Source organism: Crotalus tigris, unplaced genomic scaffold, assembly GCF_016545835.1.
Source record: "Crotalus tigris isolate CLP2741 ecotype Arizona unplaced genomic scaffold, ASM1654583v1 scf7180000017814.3102382, whole genome shotgun sequence".
Lineage (NCBI taxonomy): Eukaryota > Metazoa > Chordata > Lepidosauria > Squamata > Viperidae > Crotalus > Crotalus tigris.
The window spans coordinates 2,249,265-2,269,626 of record NW_024096652.1 but is presented as its reverse complement, the minus strand read 5'-3'; the positions used below and the strand labels follow the sequence as shown (position 1 = coordinate 2,269,626).

Below are 20,362 nucleotides of genomic sequence, written 5' to 3'. Positions count from 1 at the left end.
TCAGTTTCCAGATGTAATTTACTCTATGATAGGGAGCTTTAGATCTTTCTGGTATTTAGTGATGATATTTAATTATATTTAGTTTAATTATAATTTTGTATTTAGTCTTTATGTTATTATTTAGTTTCTGAATTAGGAATATTTTGTGAAATCCGATTATATAACTAATTAAAAATAATAAATTTGACATTGTTGTCCTTAACTGTTTGGCTGAAATAAAAATCAAATTACGCTTTCCTGCTCTCACACTGGCTGACAGATGTGAGCCACTGGATATAATAGTCTGTTTACATATGTACACACCCTATTTGCCTTTTGTGTAACCTCGCCTCCTAAAATAAACAATTATTTTGAAAATACCTGACTGCAAACCTAAACTTGCTTTCTAGTCTTACAAACATTATTGAATTTGTGAATACATAACATGGTTTTGTTTGATACAATGTACATTCGTATGGATACTTAAAAAATTTTATTGCTGGATTATTGTTTTTGTCATAATAAAACTAGTTCATTTGAAAAGCATTATTTTAAAAAGTCCCTAAACTATTCTGAAGCCCATAATTGCGTATGAAAGGCCACAAAATAATGCTATTATTTAAGGTTAAGTTTAGCTTAACAGTGATTTGTTGACTAATAATTGGCTGGTTTTGCAGATTGTGCTAAGCCAAAACAAATCATATATAACTGTTTACGTGGGAGAAAACCCGAACAACCAAAGACCTACATACAAACACCCGCGAAAACCTCAGAAAACAAATATATATATATGTGTAGGTCTTTGGTTGTTCGGGTTTTCTCCCGCGTAAAATTGGAAGTGTCTTGGCGACGTTTCGACGAAGTCCCATTCGTCATCTTCAGGCTGGTGTTTTCAGCTTCGTGCTTCGAGGAGCAATGTGTGGTCTTAGCTGTTTCTTCCTTTTAACTGCCAGTGGGGGTATGAACAGATTGGCTGGGAGCTTGGCTGTGTTCTGATTGGGTGGAGGTGTGTTCTGATTGGTTAGGGGCTTGGCTTTGCTCTGATTGGCTGGGGGGTTGGCTGTGCTCTGATTGACTGGGGGAGTGTTCTGTTTGGTTGTGCTCAGGTTAGTCTGAGTTGCAGGGGGGTTTAAGATTTTGGGCTGCCTTGCTATTTTTTGGCTTCGCGTTCGTGGTCGTGCCTCATCTTCATGGAGGGTGTCAGTTTGCTTCATGTATGGATTGGAGGGGTTTAAAGTGGCTAATGATGCAGCTGTGGTCTGGCTTCTGGTTTGTGGTTGTGCCTCATCATCGGTGTGGCTTTGGGTTTGCTTTTTGTGTGGATGTGTGGTGGTGACATCCTGTGTGGTTTTTGTGAGTGTGGGTCTGGTATCATTTTTTGTGTTAGGGAGTCGTTTGTCAATAAGGGCGGGTTTCCAAATGGCTGGTAGGCGGGAGGTATCATCTCGCTTGTTCATGCTGTGTGGGCGTTTTTCTATCTCGATGGCTTCTCTGATTATTCTGTTATTAAAATGTTCACTTTTGGCAATGGTTCTGGTAAAGTTTCATGTCCTGTGGCTTTAAGGTGTTGGACCAGGGAAGATGTTGGTTCCTCTTTTTTGACTGAGTTCTTATGTTCTTCAATGCGTGCACTTATTCTTCTGTTGGTTTGTCCGATGATGTGTTGGGACAAGCAGTGCATGGGATTTCATATACTCCTTGATTTTCTAACTCAATTTTATCTTTGGGGTTTCTTAGGATGGTGGATATTTTTCTGTTTGTGCAGAATGCTGTTTTGATGTTGTGTTATGGAGGATCTTACTGATTCTGTCTGTGGTGCCTTTTATGTATGGGAGGAGGGCTTTGCCGTTTTCTTGTTCTTTGTCTTGGATTTTAGTGGGGTTTCTTTTTGGATTAGGTTTGTAATCTTATTTCTTTGGAATCCATTGGATGTTAGTACATTGGTGAGAGTGTGTAGTTCGGTTTTTAGGTGTTGTTCGTCAGCTAAGCGTTTTGTTCTGGAGATGAGTGTCTTGGCTACGGAGTTGATCTGTGCTGAGTGGTGATGTGAGAGAGCGTGCAGATAGCGGTTTGTGTGTGTTTTCTACTGGTAGATGGTGTGTCCTAGGGAGCCATTGGATTTCTTGTAGACTAAAAATACAAACAAACAGAAGGAGCACCCATGGGATCACCCCTCTCACCTGTCATTGCAAACCTCTACATGGAACACTTTGAAACCCAAGCTCTAGAAAAATCGGATCACAAACCCAAACTCTGGCTCAGATACGTAGACGACACCTTCATAATCTGGCCACATGGGAAAGAAAAACTGGACAACATCCTCACACACCTCAACAGCCTACACCCCAAAATACAGCTCACCATGGAAACAGAAGCTAACAACCAACTTCCCTTCCTGGATGTCTTAGTCTACAAGAAATCCAATGGCTCCCTAGGACACACCACATCTCACAAAAACCACACAGGATGTCACCACTACACATCCACGCAAAAAGCAAACCCAAAGCCACACTAATGATAAGGCACGACCACAAACCAGAAGCCAGACCACAGCTGCATCATTAGCCACTTTAAACCCCTCCAATCCATACATGAAGCAAACTGAAACCCACCATGAAGATGAGGCACGACCACGAATGCGAAGCCAAAAAATAGCAATGCAGTTCACCATTTTAAATCCCCCTGCAACTCAGACTAACCTGAGCACAACAAAGCCCCCACCCAAACAGAACACTCCATCAGCCAATCAGAGCACAGCCAACCCCCCAGCCAATCAGAGCACAGCCAAGCTCCTAACCAATCAGAATACACCTCCATCCAATCAGAACACAGCCAAGCTCTCATCCAATCAGTTCATACCCCCACTGGCAGTTAAAAGGAGGAAACAGCTACAACCACACATTGCTCCTAGAAGCACGAAGCCAAAACCACCGGCCTGAAGATGACGAATGAGACTTCGTCGAAACGTCTCCAAGACACTTCCAATTTTACGCGGGAGAAAACCTGAACAACCAAAGACCTATATATATATATATATATATATATATATATATATATATATATATATATCTGCATTATAACTTCTGACAATTTGTGGAAAAATAGTATGTATTGAACTGAATTGTCTTGGGAAGAATTTGAATTCAGAACTTCAACATTCAAACTACAGTATGTTCTTTGTCTTATTTTTATTTTCCCATTATTTGAAAATCCAGCACTGGGACAGACTGTTTTCCTGTTTAAAAAGGAAGCTCCTTTTTCTCTTCTTTTCACAGATGTATCCTGTTTCCATATGAATTCCATTTAGTAGTTTGTTTTTCTGGAAATTATTAAAGCAACTGAAATCCACATTGGCATTAAAAATATTTTATATTTATAAACAAGGCATTTAGCATACCTGCGAGTTCTCATTCAGATGAGAACATCTTCAACGATCTGGACGAGGGGATAGATGGGGAACTCGTCAAATTTGCAGATGACACCAAGCTGGAAGGAATAGCCAACACTCCAGAAGACAGGCTTCGGATACAGGAGGATCTGGACAGACTTGAACACTGGGCACTATCTAACAAAATGAAATTCAATGGTGAAAAAAATAAGGTTCTACATTTAGGCAAGAAAAATCAAATGTACAGGTATAGTGTAGGGGGTACCTTGCTCAATAGTAGTAACTGTGAGAGGGATCTCCGAGTCCTAGTGGACAATCATTTAAATATGAGCCAGCAGTGTGCTGCAGCTGCCAAAAAGGCCAACGCATTAACAGAGGGATAGAATCAAGATCACGTGAAGTATTAATACCACTTTACAATGCCTTGGTAAGGCCACACTTGGAATACTGCATCCAGTTTTGGTCACCACGATGTGAAAAAAGATGTTGAGACTCTAGAAAGAGTACAGAGTAGAGCAACTAAGATGATTAGGGGACTGGAGGCTAAAACATATAAGGAATGGTTGCTGGAATTGGGTATGTCTAGTTTAATGAAGAGAAGGACGAGGGGGGACATGATAGCAGTGTTTTAATATCTCAGGGGCTGCCACAAAGAAGAGGGAGTCAAGATATTTTCCAAAGCGCCTGAAGGCAGGACAAGAAGCAATGGGTGGAAACTGACCAAAGAGAGAAGCAAACTAGAACTAAGGAGAAACTTCCTGCAGTTAGAACAATTTACCAGTGGAACAACCTGCCTCCAGAAGCGGTGAATGCTCCAACATTGGAAGTTTTTAAGAAGAAACTGGACAGCCATTTGTCCAAAATGGTATAGGGTTTCCTGCCTGAGCAGGGGGTTGGACTAGATGACCTCCAAAGTCCCTTCCAACTTTATTATTATTATTATTATTATTGATCATCGCACAGTCAGCCAGATGTTCAGACTGGATTTGGCATTTTGTCTACCTATCGAGTCCTTACCCAGGATCTGGGATAGGCAGATGTGGATGTTTGATGGTATTACAGATATCGTCGCAGGATGGAAGCAGTTCCTAGTAAGGCCGCCTTTTGCTATTGACTAATAGCGAATTTGTCAATGCCAATGGTGTTCAAGTGGTGCTCCAGTTGTTTTGGGATTGCACCAAGGAGCCTATTACTATTGGTACTACCCTTGCTTGCTTTTGCCACAGTCTTTCTATTCCTATTTGTAGGTTTTTGTCTTTTGTTATCTTCTCCAGTTCTTTCTTGCCTATTCTGCTGTCTCCAGGCATTGCCACGTCCACTATCCAGACTTTTTTGTCTTTCTTATTGACAATTGTTAAGTCTGGGGTGTTATGTTGCAGACTTAACAATTGTTGATAAGAAAGACAAAAAAAGTCTAGATAGTGGACATGGCAGTGCCTGGAGACAGCAGAATAGACGAGAAAGAACTGGAGAAGATAACAAAATACAAAGACCTACAAATAGAAATAGAAAGACTGTGGCAAATAATAATAATAATAGTAATAATAATAATAATAATAGTAATAATAATAATAATCCTAGATAACATATTAACAGTGGATGGCATTCCTGAATCATTTGCTAAAGAGTCTTGTTTGTAAGAATTGCATTTAGAAACAGCAGTATTCTTTTTACTTAATATTAATAATTGCTCAGTTAAACCTATTTTTTAAAACTAATTTCTTAATTATTTAAAAATATGTATCTTGCCATTCTTTAGATAACAGTGAAAGGAGAATATAAAATGTACAGCCAAATAGCCTCCTGGTTGGTTGGTGTTTTTTTTTTGGTTCATAAGAGCCCATGTCATTGTCATGTATATAGTTTACTGCAGCATGCTGCCTTTAAAGACTACCTGGAAGTTCTTCAATTGGTACACAATATAGTAGCCTAGGTGCTCCCAGATGCCTGCTGGTGGACCCATATCACATCTATTTTGCATCCTTGCATTGGCGTTCTATCAACTTTCAACTGAAATTTTAAAAAATTCAATTGTTAAAGCCTTTGTGGCTTGGATCCAGGATGGATAGATCTAACCCCTTTGATTATTCTGGGAGGAACAGCTAGTTGTCCTCATTTTTAGATGGTCAAGGACACTGAGGCCTGAAGGCATTGTTTTACCTGTCCTCTGGAACACCCTCCTATGAATAGTTCATTTGTTTTTGACTCTAGTTGTCTCTAGCTTTGGGATGCTATCTGTGATGTATATTTTTGTCTTTTAATTTTTGTTTTTTCCCCATATTGTGCGCGACCATGAGTCTGCATATATAAAAACAATAGACAAATAAATTACTCCTAGCCCAAATCTTTAAAACCATTAGAGGTTAAACCAGAATATTAAATTGAGTTCGCAAGCCAACTGGCAGGCTGTGTAGGTCAAGCAAGATAGCTTGATATATTCTGAATGTCTGACATGAATTAGTATTTTGGTTGCAGCATTATGCACTGATTGCAGTTGTTGCAAGGTGCTTGCAGAGTTTATTAGAGCAGTGCAATTCAGAAATGATTAGGTTATTAATTAGAGCAATAATTCAACTTCATCAGAAAACCCTATGGTTGACAAACTAGCTAAATCTAAGAAATAAATGTTCTTGCTATTGATAGCAATAGCACTTAGACTTATATACCGCTTTACAGTGCTTTACACCCTCTCTAAGTGGTTTACAATGTCAGCATATTGTCACCAATCTGTGTGTCAATTTACCAACCTCCAAAAGATAGAAAGCTGAGTTAATCTTGAGCAGGTCAGAATCAAACTGCTGGCAGTCAGCAGAATTAGACTGCCATACTGCATTCTAACCACTGTGCCACCATGGATATTACCTGTATTTAACTGAATATCTCTCATTCTAGACCTGATCTTCTAGGGAATTATTATAATATATCAAAACCAGACAGTGGAGCAAATTCAAACTCATATTAGATGATTCCCTTAGTGGAAGCACTTTTGTTTTGCCTGAATTATATTAGGAGTCCAGCATGTTTTTTTGTCAGATAGAAATGAAAAATATTTACATGTTGATAGCTCCTGATACTGTAGCTGACACAATATTTGTTGAAGGGGCCAGAGAATGAAAGGGTTGTGGTTCTCAGTCCATGTCCCTTTTGTCATCCAGAAGATGTCCAATGTAGTTAGGCCTTTTAAAGTCTAGAGCTGCCCTATCATGCCTGCTCATATATCACATTTAACAAGACTACAGTTATTCAACTCAGAGGATCCAAATGATTTTAATGATCTCAATTTTCTGAATCGGTTTCATGGAGCAGTTATCTTACCCCATGTAGAGACTCAACTACAATGATTTTATTCTTGAGGTCAGGTACATAGAGGGTTGATTATTGGTTTTCCAGGGCTTCTGTCCACATCCTCAGAGTAAACAAAGTGAAGGTTACCAAAGATAATCTGAAAAACAGAATCCTTGGTATTTTCCAAAACCATATTTGATTACTGTATTTAATTCCATGTAAAGCTGTTTACTTAAGCCTTCACAAAAAGTTACTGCTGTCTACTCAGCTAGAAATAACTTCATTAGGCTTTGAGTAGACACATATAGGATTGTGATATACGGTACATTATTAGTGTTTTGAAAATGTTTCTGAAGAAGCATTTTAGCTCACGTAGAATACACCTGTCTGCTATTCATGGAAGCAGATTGACCTTTTTTTCTGAATCACATGTAGGTCTAAAAAAAAAACATGTCTGCTTTAACTAGACCTAAAGTTAATATGAATCTAAACTGAAATCCAAAACATTTCTTCATTTTCATTTTCCACAGATATATAAAGTATGTTTCCTGTATCTTCTATAGTTTCATTGAATGGAGGCTTTAGATCCAACAGCTGTAGCTGTGTATTTTGTTCCATGTAATTTAGAGATAGGTTCCTGGCTCAGCTGGCTTTGGTGAGGGATTATCTGCCATTAGGTTGGCATGAATCCTAGCAACCAGGTACATTTTTGGATGATTTGTCCTCTCTAACGTAACCCTTCAGGCCTTCTAACAATGCATTCATTGCCATTGTAATTGAGTCCATTCAGCTTGCTGCTGGTCATCTTTTTCCATTTATCTTTCCCAGCATTACGGATATGGTCTTCACATAATTATCCCAGACATGGTAATTTGAACCTTTTTTTTATTCCTCTGAGAACTGTGGATTGATTTGTTCTAAGAGTTCAAAAGCATCTTTTCCATCCTGCCTCATCAAAGTCCAGCTTTCATTTCCTTACAACATCACAAGGACATTTCCTGCATGTTTTTGATGTTTGCATTTATGGAAATATCTGAGTATCTTTTCAAGGCTGTTATTGCAAATCTACCAAGTATTAGTTTGCACGGTGCATTTTTTCACGGCTGGTTCCTTTATTGTCAATAATCAATCCTAAAAGACAGAAACTATTTACTCCTTTAATGTCTTCATTGTTAATTTCAAGGCTAGTTATTGTACCTCTTGAATTTTGTTTGACTTCTTGGTTCTTAATCTTCTATCAGAGTAGTGCCATCAGCACAGCAAAGGGTATGATGTTTGCAGTAGCTGGTACTGTCTGAGTTTGGTTGTTTCTTGCAGACATTTCATTACACCATTTGGTAACATCATCAGTGCTACTGAATATGGCATTTATTCCCTGTTTATATTTAATAGTTTGCCTTATCACTATTGATAGGGATGTGGTTTTCTCTTTGGCAATTCCTTAATTAAGGTATTATTTTCTGCTTAATTGTTTATCTGCTTGATTGTTTGTCTCCTTGATAGTTCCTAGACCAGTGCTTCTCAACGTTTGTGTGACGGCGACCCCCGTTACACAAATGTGCCGCGCATGTGCGGCGGCGCCCCCATGTGCGCCGCCCCCCATGTGCGTCGTGGCGCCACGCGCACCGCCCCATGCGTGGCGCCCCCCATGCACGGCGCCCCCATGCGCGGCGCCCCCCGAGGGGGAAAAATGGTGGATCGCCTTGTTTGGCGACCCCCGAGAAATGGTCGATCGACCCCAAATGGGGTCGCGACCCATAGGTTGAGAACCGCTGTCCTAGACTATGGTATTGTTTTCTAAGTAAAATACAATATTAAAAATTCTTGATCATGATTTGACTCATCTTTTGGTATAATCTTCTAAGGTTTATTGGATGTTGACTTCTGTAGTGTCTTTGAATGAATTACTGTCGGTCCCTTGGGGTGCTTTAGCTTACTGTACCAATTTCTGGTTGGAATCTCTTGAATCTGGCAAACCTTTGGAAGATATGCTTATTTTTCCATGCCTATTTCTCTTTTTGTTGTCTTCACAGATGTTATTGTACTGTTTCCTGTCTCTGCTAATAGCTTTCTGCTTTTTAAAAAGTTCTTATCTGAAATTTTATTTTTTTTTGCTCCTCCTTCTCTTCAATTTCCACAGTCTGTTCTGACATCCAGTTTGGTTTCTCCTGTTTCTTGATCTTTGGTAATCTCATTTCACAATCATCCTTTAACAACTGCTTTGATTCTATGCCAGAGTTCGTCTAGTTCCCTATCAATGAAGTCCAGGACTTCAAAACTATTTCTTATGTTCTTGATGGAACTTTTTTTTTTTTTTTCCCTTTCCCTTTTAGCTTGGAACTTGCACAAAATCAGTTTATAATCCATTGTATAGTCAGCCACCAGCCATATTTTTGCTGTTATAACAGCAGTTTCCATTGCCTTGTGCCAATAATATTGTTTATAAGGTGATCAACCGTTCTCCTTTAGGGAGGACAGTCCTCCTTTTGTAAGTTCTGTCCTCCCTCAAAAAGTGTCCTCCTTCATGTCCTCCTTTTCAATATTTGAAGACTAATCTGCAGGGGTTTTTTTTCCTCATAGAACGCTCAGAACGGCGTTCCGGCACCTTTTTCTGATGGTTTTTTTTTTCAACTTTTGCATGAGCTGTGCTACTCCCACTATTGGCTTTCGAAAGCCAATAGGAATTGCTGCTGAGCGCGCCAAAATACCAGGCTGGCAAACTTTGCACATGCAAGTTGTCTGTATTATTGTTGCAATGAATAAAATGTTTCTTTTATTTACGATATTTTTTTCTTCAATTTATTTGTGTCCTCCTTTTCACTGTAAAAAAGTTGGTCACCTTATTGTTGATGTAAATAGGTGTCAGTTTGGTTGTCTGAAGATTGTGTTAGCAATGAAGAAAATCACTGTATTGGCAGAAACCAATGAGTTGTTCTCCTGCTTCATTTCTGTTTCCTAGGCCATATAATTCAACTATATTTTCCTTCTTACTCTTTCAGTTTTTGGCCTTCTAATAGCACACCTTGTTGATTTCAAATTGAATTTGATAAAAAAAACTAATCAGCCATTTCTTTTGCATCAGAACTTGGAAAATAAATGAACCTAAAATTTGTGATTTTATTGTTTACAGTTTATTGTAATCAAAAACAAATGCTTATGCCCAAGGAAAGACTGTGCAGTGAAGAAATTGCCATCTTCAGCAAACAAAACTTTTCTGCCCAGTAAAATAATGTCTAAGTCATTCGAGATTGTCCTCACTAAGTTATCATTTTGCAATTTGCTTCAAGGTTGTAGTGAAAAGAGTTATTTGAAAACATGTTAGTTAGAATATATGTCAAGAAATTGATACATTTAAGGAATATAGTTTTCCTCAATTATAGTAATAATACTTACTGTATAGTGGTTATTTTGACCAAATTGAGAGCCACTTCCACTAACTTGAATTCCATTGAATTCCATTCCATTCCATTTTGTTCTCTTGGACCATCATATACTGTAGCTTTACAAATGACCTATAAAAATACTTGATTCATTTACAGGTGTGTTTTTGTGCTTATCTCAAATCTCTCACCCTTCCTCTCCTTTCTCATGTATTATCCAATGGCTTAATGTGCAAATACTGCCTGTATTAAAGCAATCACCTGTGACTAAGTGTCTACTGGTAAGGAATTTAAAGAGACTTATTTTATAGTTTGTGGATGGGGGCAGAGCAGCAGGAAAACAAAGTCACTGCAGGACAAACCTGATTTTCTATTTTTAAACTTTTGAAGAGGAGGAATTAAATTTGAAATGCAAGCAACTATAACACCAACCAAAAAAATTATGGTAGGACTTATATAATTTTTTTTAAAACCCTCATATATTATAGTAATTAAAATAAGCTAAAAGTAATTAAAAGGGAAACAACTCGTTAGCATGCAATGTTGCAGGCTAACTCTGCCCACTGCCAGCAGTTCGATCTTGACCAGCTCAAGGTTGACTCAGCCTTCCATCCTTCTGAGGTTGGTAAAATGAGGACCCAGATTGTTGGGGGCAATAAACTGACTTTGTAAACCATTTAAAATGTGCTGTAAATTATTACGAAGCAGTATATAAATCTAATTGCTATTGCTACTTAGTATCAATATGGGATTGAGTCCTTCAATTTGTCATTAAATCTAGATCATATATTGTTTCATCTTCCCATTTTTAATATTAAATACTTATCAAAAATTGATAACTGGCTTGTATCTTGAATCCACTCCTTAAAATCAGGAAGATAACATTTCTTTTCAGTATGTAAAATTATCCTCTTGGCCAACTCCAGACTTGGTAGAGCCACAAAACCTGCTCAACTAGTTTATACTTTCTTACCTCCTTTTACTTTTGCCTTTTCTATTTTAAGGACATATTGCCTATTTGATAAGGCAGTTTCCTTCATCACAGCCAATTCTTAAACAAGCTTTACCTTGTTTTTAAACAACCCTCATCTTTATAGCAGTGTAACTTCAGAAAAATGTAAGCCACAAAATTAATCAAACATACGTTTCCTTCTCACTCATCTTCCCTAAATACAATTCAAAGCCATGATTGTTTCAAATAACTGCAGTTAGTTAAGAGCTGTTGCATATTTATTATGTCATGCTGGGAAAAAAGATCAAGCAAGAATATATGTTTCATATTTTGGCTTATTGGATGCATTCCATTAAACCATAATGACTAGAGTGCTAGATCTGTACAATGTAACAAAATGTCTTCTTCATAGTTTTATTATAAAGAATGACAACCTTTTGTATAATTGAAAAGAAATTGAACGTATTTTGTGGTCCCTGAATTATAGTTGAGTGTGAATTTGCAGAATATTATATATTGCTCTTTCTATGCATATAAAGTTGTTTCTCATTAATTTTCCCAGGGTGTCACTTTAATAGGAAATCTATCATTTAAAAAAATTACAGCTGATATTTTTAACCTAGTTTTGTTTTTAATTTTTACTAGCACCCTTGCATTATTTTGCTTCTACTTTTTCCTGGTCAATAGTAGCTTATTGTATTAATGATGCATTCATGTTTATTCTGTCTAGAATGTTGGATTGCTTTGAGGCTGCAGTATAGTATATTATATTGTTCAGCCTTTTTTTTAGTAAAGATTTACAGAAGTTACTTTGAGGTATCTTGACATACTTATCAAATCAAATATCAATCAGTATGAATATTGAGCATAAATGAATATCAGAATGAATATTTTATAGCTTTTATATTCCTAAATTGATTTTTATTTGTTTTTCAGCCCGTAGAGGCCACAGATGATGCCTTCTGGGACCAGTTCTGGGCAGATACAGCTACTTCAGTCCAAGATGTCTTTGCTCTAGTTCCAGCTGCAGAAATCAGAGCTGTGAGGGAAGAATCTCCTTCAAATTTGGCTACTTTGTGTTACAAGGCAAGATTGAACATATTTTTTTTAACTGTTGAAATTCAGCCATAGCAGGCCTATGGCCTGTGGGACACATTCGGCCCTTTGGCTGTCTTTGTCCAGCCGATGATGGTGGTGATAAAACCCATATTATAGGAAAGTGTATTTTCTTTCCTGTTTACCATAAATTGAACTGGGGAAACAATTGATTGGTCTACCTTTATATGCCTGGGTGGAAATTTAGAGTTTTTATACCTGCCTGCAGAATTATATTCCTACAAACATTATGCTTTCTATAGAAGCAGTATTTCTTAGCGAACAAATTACTTTAGAATAATTGTGTATGTGTGTGAGGGAAATATTGCACTCAGCATCCTCCTTTCCGAAAAGCACTGATGTTAAAAGCATCTCAGTCGCATATCCCTAAACAGATATCTATGCTGACAAAATTGCCTCCAATTTCTAAAAGCTCCATTTTGCTTCTTTCTCCCACATTTAAATTATACGTGGACCAATGTGTCTTATCTACAAAGTCATAAGAGGTCCTCTGTTAAGGAGATTCAATTCTTTAAAGAATTTTCACAGTAATTCTCCTAGAGCAGGATAGAAAGCGATGTTTTGATGTCATAGATTAAAATTTAAAATTCTATCTCTCTCACACATTCAAGCCTTATATGCACACATAAGCAATCTCACATGAATCAAGTTGTCACATTCCGAGGGAATGTCTTTTTATGATAGATTAACAGGCTATGTCCAAAAGGCATGAGCAACAATATAAAATGATTGCCTATTCATTGTGCTATTAAGTCTTTAGTTGGTAATTCAGAAACCTAAGGTATTGGGCAAAAATTGTTACCCGCATACCAATAATTGTTGTCCTTTGCTTTATTCTAATTCACTCCAGGCAGTGGAAAAACTGGTGCAGGGGGCTGAGAGTGGCTGTCACTCTGAGAAAGAAAAGCAGATTGTCCTGAATTGCAGCCGTCTCTTAACCCGCATCCTACCATATATATTTGAAGATCCTGATTGGAGAGGTTTCTTCTGGTCAACTGTTCCAGGGGCGGGGCGAGGAGGGGTATGTATTTATTAAATTGCACTATTGCTTTTCTGGAGAGTGGAGAAGATGCAGAAGCCAGAGCTGTTCATTTATCAAAGGGAGTTAATGGGAATCTAAATTTCTTACCTGCTGGATTATATTTATTCACAGTGAGGGACTCTTACCAAGCGTGGGCATATTTGGCCTGTGTAATTTGTCTGGCTCTGATCCTTTTTTGATTTCTGCCTATTAGAAAAATGCTTCAATATCCTTGCATGGGAGATGGACTGAGACTCATGAATGGAAGGCTGATGAATGAACAATCTGTTTTTATCACAGGATTTTTATAGTACTATTAAAATTGAATTTCCACCCATGGGAATTTCAAGGGAAAGTTTTGGAACAGTAGCAAAAAGCAACCAAAGTCCAAATGAAGCCTGGACCATTTTAAAGTTAATTCTTCAAACAGGACTAAGAGAAAAGAAAATGAAATGAACAAACACAGGTTTTACACTAGAAAAACAATGTAAACATATACGTGACTAAACATTTAATTTTCTAGGAGTTATTTTGATTTTCAGGCAAATAGCAAGCATTATAATATTTTCTTAGTCATACATAGACAGGATCAAAGAATCAAGAGGTCATTAGTTCTAGTGGTTCAGTCCATTTATACACTCTGTGAGATGAAAAAACATTTTCACAGTACGTAAAAATATTCCTATCCTACATTCATTTACTGAACTGTAAGATCTTCGTTCTGTCGTGGTTCTACCTATCTTTGGAACTTGGAAATTTTGTGGAAGCGAAGCCCAACACTGTGTACATGTACTAACCTTTTATGTATGTTTCACTGCATGCTTTTATATTTATTCCTGAATATCCAGAATATATTCATTCTAAACCATTGCCTTTAATTATTGTTCCCAGTACAGCAATTGAAAGAGCTGTTTTACTGTACATGAATTTTAATAACTTTTGTTATAGTTGCAGCACAGGCTTGGCATGTATCCCATTATTGGCTTGTCTAATGTGGAGGCATTATTTGTGTGTGATGGCTATGAATCCCTACCATATCTTCTCTGCTTGCCTTCTGCCCAGTGTCCTATCGTTAAAATTCTTGTCCTATCCTTAAACTTCACATAACAGTATCTTGTGTGAATTGTGTGAGAACTGAAATTGATGCCCGTGTAGAGTTTTGTGATCAAAGTACATGCACAAGGTATGCACGTTCACATAAAAAGTATGGTTATTGAAGCATCAGGAACCATTATAACTCCAAAACAATATGCCTGAGGATTCTTTCAAAAATTGCTCTACTCAGATACAGAAAGACTGAATCCAGATTCTTATTTCATTCCCTCCCCACCAGTAATGATTTAATTCTTTTTCAAATATTTTTAATCAATTTTTTTACCCACCTTTGGATCATCTGGTTACTAAATAAATAAAAATCTTCATAATTACTCTTTTGAATGCTCCTGACAGTAATTAAGAAGTGTGTAATTAGGATTGAGCAGCTTTCATTCTATAGTAATGTTAAAAATGTTTTGCTGTCATCTGGAAACACCTGTATGAATCATTTTTCTTCAAGTTCCATGTTTCTTCTAGTTCTTGTCAAAGAATGCGACTGGAATTCTAATCTTGGTTTAAATGTAATCATTCAGACACTTTCAAGATGTGCCAATATGAAAAAGTACTCAGGACCCACCGTGTTGGTTGGGTGATCAAACATTCAAAAGTAAAAACATATATAAACAACACAACTCAATAGATTTCACTATCCCCTCTCTATTCCCCTCAATTAACATAGTACATTTAAATATTCCATTTCTATTTTAAATTTCTATTACTATTGAACCTGTATTATTACTTTATCAATTTACAATTACAATAATTTAAATTTAAAACAAAAAATTATCAATTCTAGTACTTTTTCTTAAGAATTTAAAAAAAACAATAAAATGTGTTAAAAAAAGATGTGCCAATATGCATACACGACACAGCCATCTATACTTGTAATATGATTTCTCAGATTTTTTTTCTTAATTTTGAAATAGTTTTAATACATCAGCCATTCTTGTCAAATTCCCCTTACCAGGATGTAGCACAAATTCCTGTCTTAATTCTGTATTGAAACAGAAAATGTGAGGGGACAAAAAAAGCAAACAGTCATTAATCAATATGAAAATAGAACAGAATTTTATTCCTTGTTCACTTGCAAATTGTCCTGACTGCAGCTATGACTTACATATCTGCATTGGCTGCCAGCTCACTGGATTTTCCCTACATCCTATTTTACCTTGGAATCACTCAAACCCATGCAGCTGATTTAAATGTGTTGCTTTTTAAAACATTTTAAATAATTAATCTGGCAGGTGGCAACCTCCAGCTGTCCTTGCTGATCTCAGAAGCTAAGCAGGATAAACTGTGGTTAGTACATAGAGAGAGGGTAGACCAGTTTGGAAAATATGATCCCCCCCTGCAAAAAAAAATGACAGTGTAAAAAACATTTCCATAAAATGTTTGCATAGAAGATCCAATTACAATGCTAAATTCAACTCGAGGGCTTCTTTATTATTTTACTAAATATTACAAATGCAAGAAAATGCTTGATATTTGTTAAATAACAGATTAATCTTCACTCAGTAAATTCTATAAATACACTTCTCAGCTAGTTGCATTGAGCCGAGCAAAATTTAAAAGTATACAATAATGATAGTGTTTTCTGTTTATTTTACTGAGCAGGAGAATCTAATGTAGAATTGTAACCAGTTATTAATCAGTGCTGAACAGCGTTTTTTTTATGTGTGGCATGGCTTTGTTTTAAATATCCTCATTATGATGGGGTTGATGAAGTTATAAAATGATCTCTTTAGTTAACTGATTCATGCTTTTAACCTTTATGATTCTATGGCTCCTTTTTCCTTCTCTAATTTCAAAGCTAAATGAAAGTGTCTGCAGTTGATTTTTTTTAATGTCTTGCAACCGTTTCTGCGTTTGAAACACTTTTATTAGATGTTCTAATGCGGCACTAGATAACGTCAGATCAACAGAGGTTATTATTATAATCCAGTCTGCTTGCTGTGAGTGAAAGGCTCTATGTCATGCACAAGCTGATACAGCCTGGCTGTCGCAGATAAGCACCTGTCATTTTTTTCAGCACAGGGAGGGGACAAGAATATGAGATCCGGGATGAGTATGGGGGGGGGGGGAAATGAGCTAGAGACCTGCTGACGAGGATACATGGTTCCCTTGGAAACTGTTGTAAATGTGGAGTGAAGCGTCAGCATTGAGACAAAAGGACGGAGCTTGATTTGAAAGCCTTGAAGCACTCAGGGTGCTCTGCAGGAGGATATTTTGGTCTCAGCAAGCATCTCTTCTATAAGTAATCTCTACTTCTATTGTATATTGGTCACACAAGCTGCAGCATAGCAAATGAAGTTGCATGCTTTGCTGAAATTCTGTTTGTATGAAAGATCATGAATCGAAGCCAATCTAAATCAAACTACAGTAATTCATAGTCATGGTAGTTCAGTCTGCTTAAATTTTGCCCCGAGTAGTTAAATCTTACAGTATCTGTAGTCTAATGAAACTCCTGGCTTATGTAAATGCCATTTTTCCATGTGTTATAATACAGGTAGTGCTTGACTTGTAACAGTTCGTTTAGTGACAGTTCAAAGTTACAGTGGCACTGAAAAATGTGATATAGGACCATGTTTCACAGTTATGACCTTTGTAACATCCCCATGATCATGTGATCAAAATTCAGATGCTTGGCAACTGGTTCATACTTATGACCGTTGCTGTGTCCCAGAGCCATGTGAATCACCTTTTTTTGACAAGCCAGGTCAATGGGGAAGCCAGATTCACTTAACAACCGGGTTACTAATTTATAAACTGCAGGGCTTCACTTAACAACTGTGGCAAGAAAGGTCGTAAAATTGGGCAAAGCTCACTTAACAAATGCATCACTTAGCAACAAGTTTTGGGCTCAGTTGTGGTCGTACGTCGAGGACTACCTGTATGACATCAAGCATCAGTATTGATGCTGGCTTAATAAATAGTTAAAGAATTATCATCCAGATTTTCTTACTCCCCGCCTTATGTTAGCAGTGGTCTGCAATGATGTAAGGTCAGATATGAAATATTGTAACTTATTGCTGATTTATAGGGAGATGACGATGATGAAAATGCCAGGCCACTGGCTGAGTCACTACTTCTAGCCATTGCAGATCTGCTCTTCTGTCCAGAGTTCACGGTCCAGAGCCATCGAAAAAACAATGTGGTAAGTCAGACTTTGGTTGTTTAAGATCTCGTATGACAGCCTCAATATTTAAGATGGCCAAGGTCAACTGTCAACAAAAAACGTTTACTGCTATAATATTTTTTTGTATACAGTCCAGTGCAATCGCTGAGCTGTCTGGATTAAGTTGGAATTTTCAGTAAGTGAAATAGTGATTGCCTTGGGCTATCAATCTTTGTTAAAGATGGTGACCAGCTATTATGGAAAATGGAGGAATGGGGAATTCTGACCCATGTGATTCATTTATTGCCATTTTATTTATTCATCAAATTTATATACTCCCCATCTAACTATCGAGTGGTTTATAGATAAGCTATAAAATCCATACAAAAGACAAAGTTAAAAGAGTTAAAAAAACAGAGCTAAAAAGACAGGAGTTAAAAAAACAAATCAGAGGGAATGAATTCAAGTCATCAGTCACCACAGGGATCCCCTTGCCAGTTGACAGAACCAGTTTTTAACGTTCTTCCAGAAGGCCAGAAAGATGAGAGCCCCATCCCCGCCAGTTGAAATTCTTTAGCTGTCAGGGTTTAATAATAATAATAATAATAGTAAAGTTGGAAGGGACCTTGGAGGTCATCTAGTCCAACCCCCTGCTCGGGCAGGAAACCCTACACCATTTCGGACAAATGGCTGTCCAGTCTCTTCTTAAAAACTTCCAGTGTTGGAGCATTTACTGCTTCTGGAGGCAGGCTGTTCCACTGATTAATTGTTCTCACTGTCAGGAAGTTTCTACTTAGTTCTAGGTTGCTTCTCTCCTTGATTAGTTTCCACCCGTTGCTTCTTGTCCTGCCTTCAGGTGCTTTGGAAAATAGCTTAATTCCCTCTTCTTTATGGCAGCCCCTGAGATATTGGAATACTGCTATCATGTCCCCCCTTGTCCTTCTCTTCGTTAAACTAGACATACCCAATTCTCGCAACCGTTCCTTATATGTTTAGCCTCCAGTCCCCTAATCATCTTTGTTGCTCTTCTCTGTACTCTTTCTAGAGTCTCAACATCTTTTTTTACATCGTGGTGACCAAAACTGGATGCAGTATTCCAAGTGTGGCCTTACCAAGGCATTGTAGAGTGGCATTAATACTTCACGTGATCTTGATTCTATCCCTCTGTTACTGCAGCCTAGCACTGTGTTGCCTTTTTGGCAGTTGCAGCACACTGCTGGCTCATATTTAGGTGATTGTCTACTAGGACTCCGAGGTCCCTCTCACAGTTACTACTATTGAGCATGGTGCCACCTATGCTGTACTTGTGCATTTGGTTTTTCTTGCCTAAATGTAGAACCTTGCTTTTCTCCAGCAGGATGACTGTAGAGTCCAAATGGATGGGTTCTATGACGGCCTTCCTGCCTGGCAGACTGGGTAAAAACTTCGGCCACACCCCTTCCTTTGGGCGTGACCCCAGTTTTGACTCAGTCTCGAAGCCTGGTAGAAGTGCGAGAAGCAGCTCTCAGAACAAACTAACTTAACTTAAAAAAAAAAAAAAAAAAAAAAAAAAAGGGAATCCCCTCTTCCTCCAGTTGAACGAAAATTTGTCTGGCAGCGGATAGGACTCGAGAGAGGCCGCCGGGATCGGCGGATTCGTGAGTGGGGCGTCAGGGACTAACGGGAGGCTTGGAGCCGGACCGGATCGCTCGCCCGCCGATAACCGGCCCACCGAGCAGCTGTGGGGGCGGGGGTTTCACTACCGGATTGCTCGCCGCTCTCCGGGGCCGCCAAACAGCTGAGCGGTTCGGGCGATAGAACGAGGCGCCGCTCAGCGCCAAACAGCTGAGCCGCGCGGAAAGCGTGATTGGGGCCGATAGAACGAGGCGCCGCTCAGCGCGAAACAGCTGAGCAGCGCGGAAAGCGGCTAAACCGCGGCGCCGCTCGGCATAGACCAGCGGAGCGGCGCGAGAGCCTCAGAGTCAAAGATCCGCCATTGTTTGAACCTCGTGGATTCCCGGGCTAACATTAGGAGGCGTGGTTTCTTCCCCATTCGCCATTTTGAGCGAACGGACCTTCCCGCCGTTTTCCCTTGGGGGCGGGGCCATCCGGACTCCATTCCCTTGCAGACAAAGGGGCAGCCCTTAAGCTAAAATCCGGGATTATCGCAAGAAACTGAGACAGGAGGAAGGAAGAGGGAAAAGGAAGAGAACCCTTTCTGATCGTGGTCTGCTGCCACAGCCACAGACAGGGGGAGAGAGAGGTATAAACTGCACTGTCTCTGGACTAAGTGAGGAGGTGAGGAGGAGTATTTTTCTCTGACTGTTCCTATAGTGACCTTTAGTCACTGCCTTGCAGGATCTTCTGTCCAAAGAGTCCTGTCTGTCCGGCCATTGTTTGTATAGGCAGAAGAGGGCACAGCCCCAAGCATCTGCATCTGATCTGCGTATCTCATTCCCCCTTTCCAGGCATTGCCTACTCGGGGTGTCTGGCACAATGGCAGACAATGTCTCGTATTCAGTCACACAGGTCCCTCAATTGTCCCCCCCACAGCAACAACAAAAACGCAGATCTTCTGAATCAGAGGTGGGGGGGAAGAAGAAAGCTAAAACAAAGCACCTTTCTCAGAAGGGACAGTCTAAAACGGCTGAGCGAGAGGCTTTGAGGAGACATTTGGCTTTAGAAAGACAAATTAGCAGGGCACAGAGAACCAATGCCAATGGGACAAATTCGGTTTCCCCTGTCCCAGCGGTGGCACCCAGCACAGACCCTACTGCCGAGGAAGTGCTTAAGACTTGGTCTCCTCCTGGGGAAACTGAACAGTTAGACTCCTCCAACCCCTCCTCACCAGCTTCTTCACCCGACCGCACCCCAGCGCCTCACTCTAACGACAAAGCGCAGGAGGGCATTTGGTCGGCACAATTCCATGCATTCATGCAGGATGCATTCTCCCAGTTCATGGCTTCTAAGGGACAAGTGGCCTTTCACACACCCCGTAAGGGTCGGGCTAGGCCACCCCCTACCAGCACCTCTGAAACTTCCTCTCAACTGG

The 20,362-nt window shown here is 39.0% G+C and overlaps 1 protein-coding gene across 1 annotated transcript in view; it reads left to right on the top strand.

The window, feature by feature from the left end:
* Positions 1 to 20,362, top strand: part of HID1 (HID1 domain containing) — a 57,643-nt gene that overhangs the window by 5,846 nt on the left and 31,435 nt on the right. Inside the window, exons 2-4 of the mRNA XM_039342893.1 lie at positions 11,921 to 12,070; positions 12,951 to 13,121; positions 17,257 to 17,370. Of these exons, the coding sequence (XP_039198827.1) occupies positions 11,921 to 12,070; positions 12,951 to 13,121; positions 17,257 to 17,370 (435 nt within the window). The remainder of the gene's footprint in view (positions 1 to 11,920; positions 12,071 to 12,950; positions 13,122 to 17,256; positions 17,371 to 20,362) is intronic.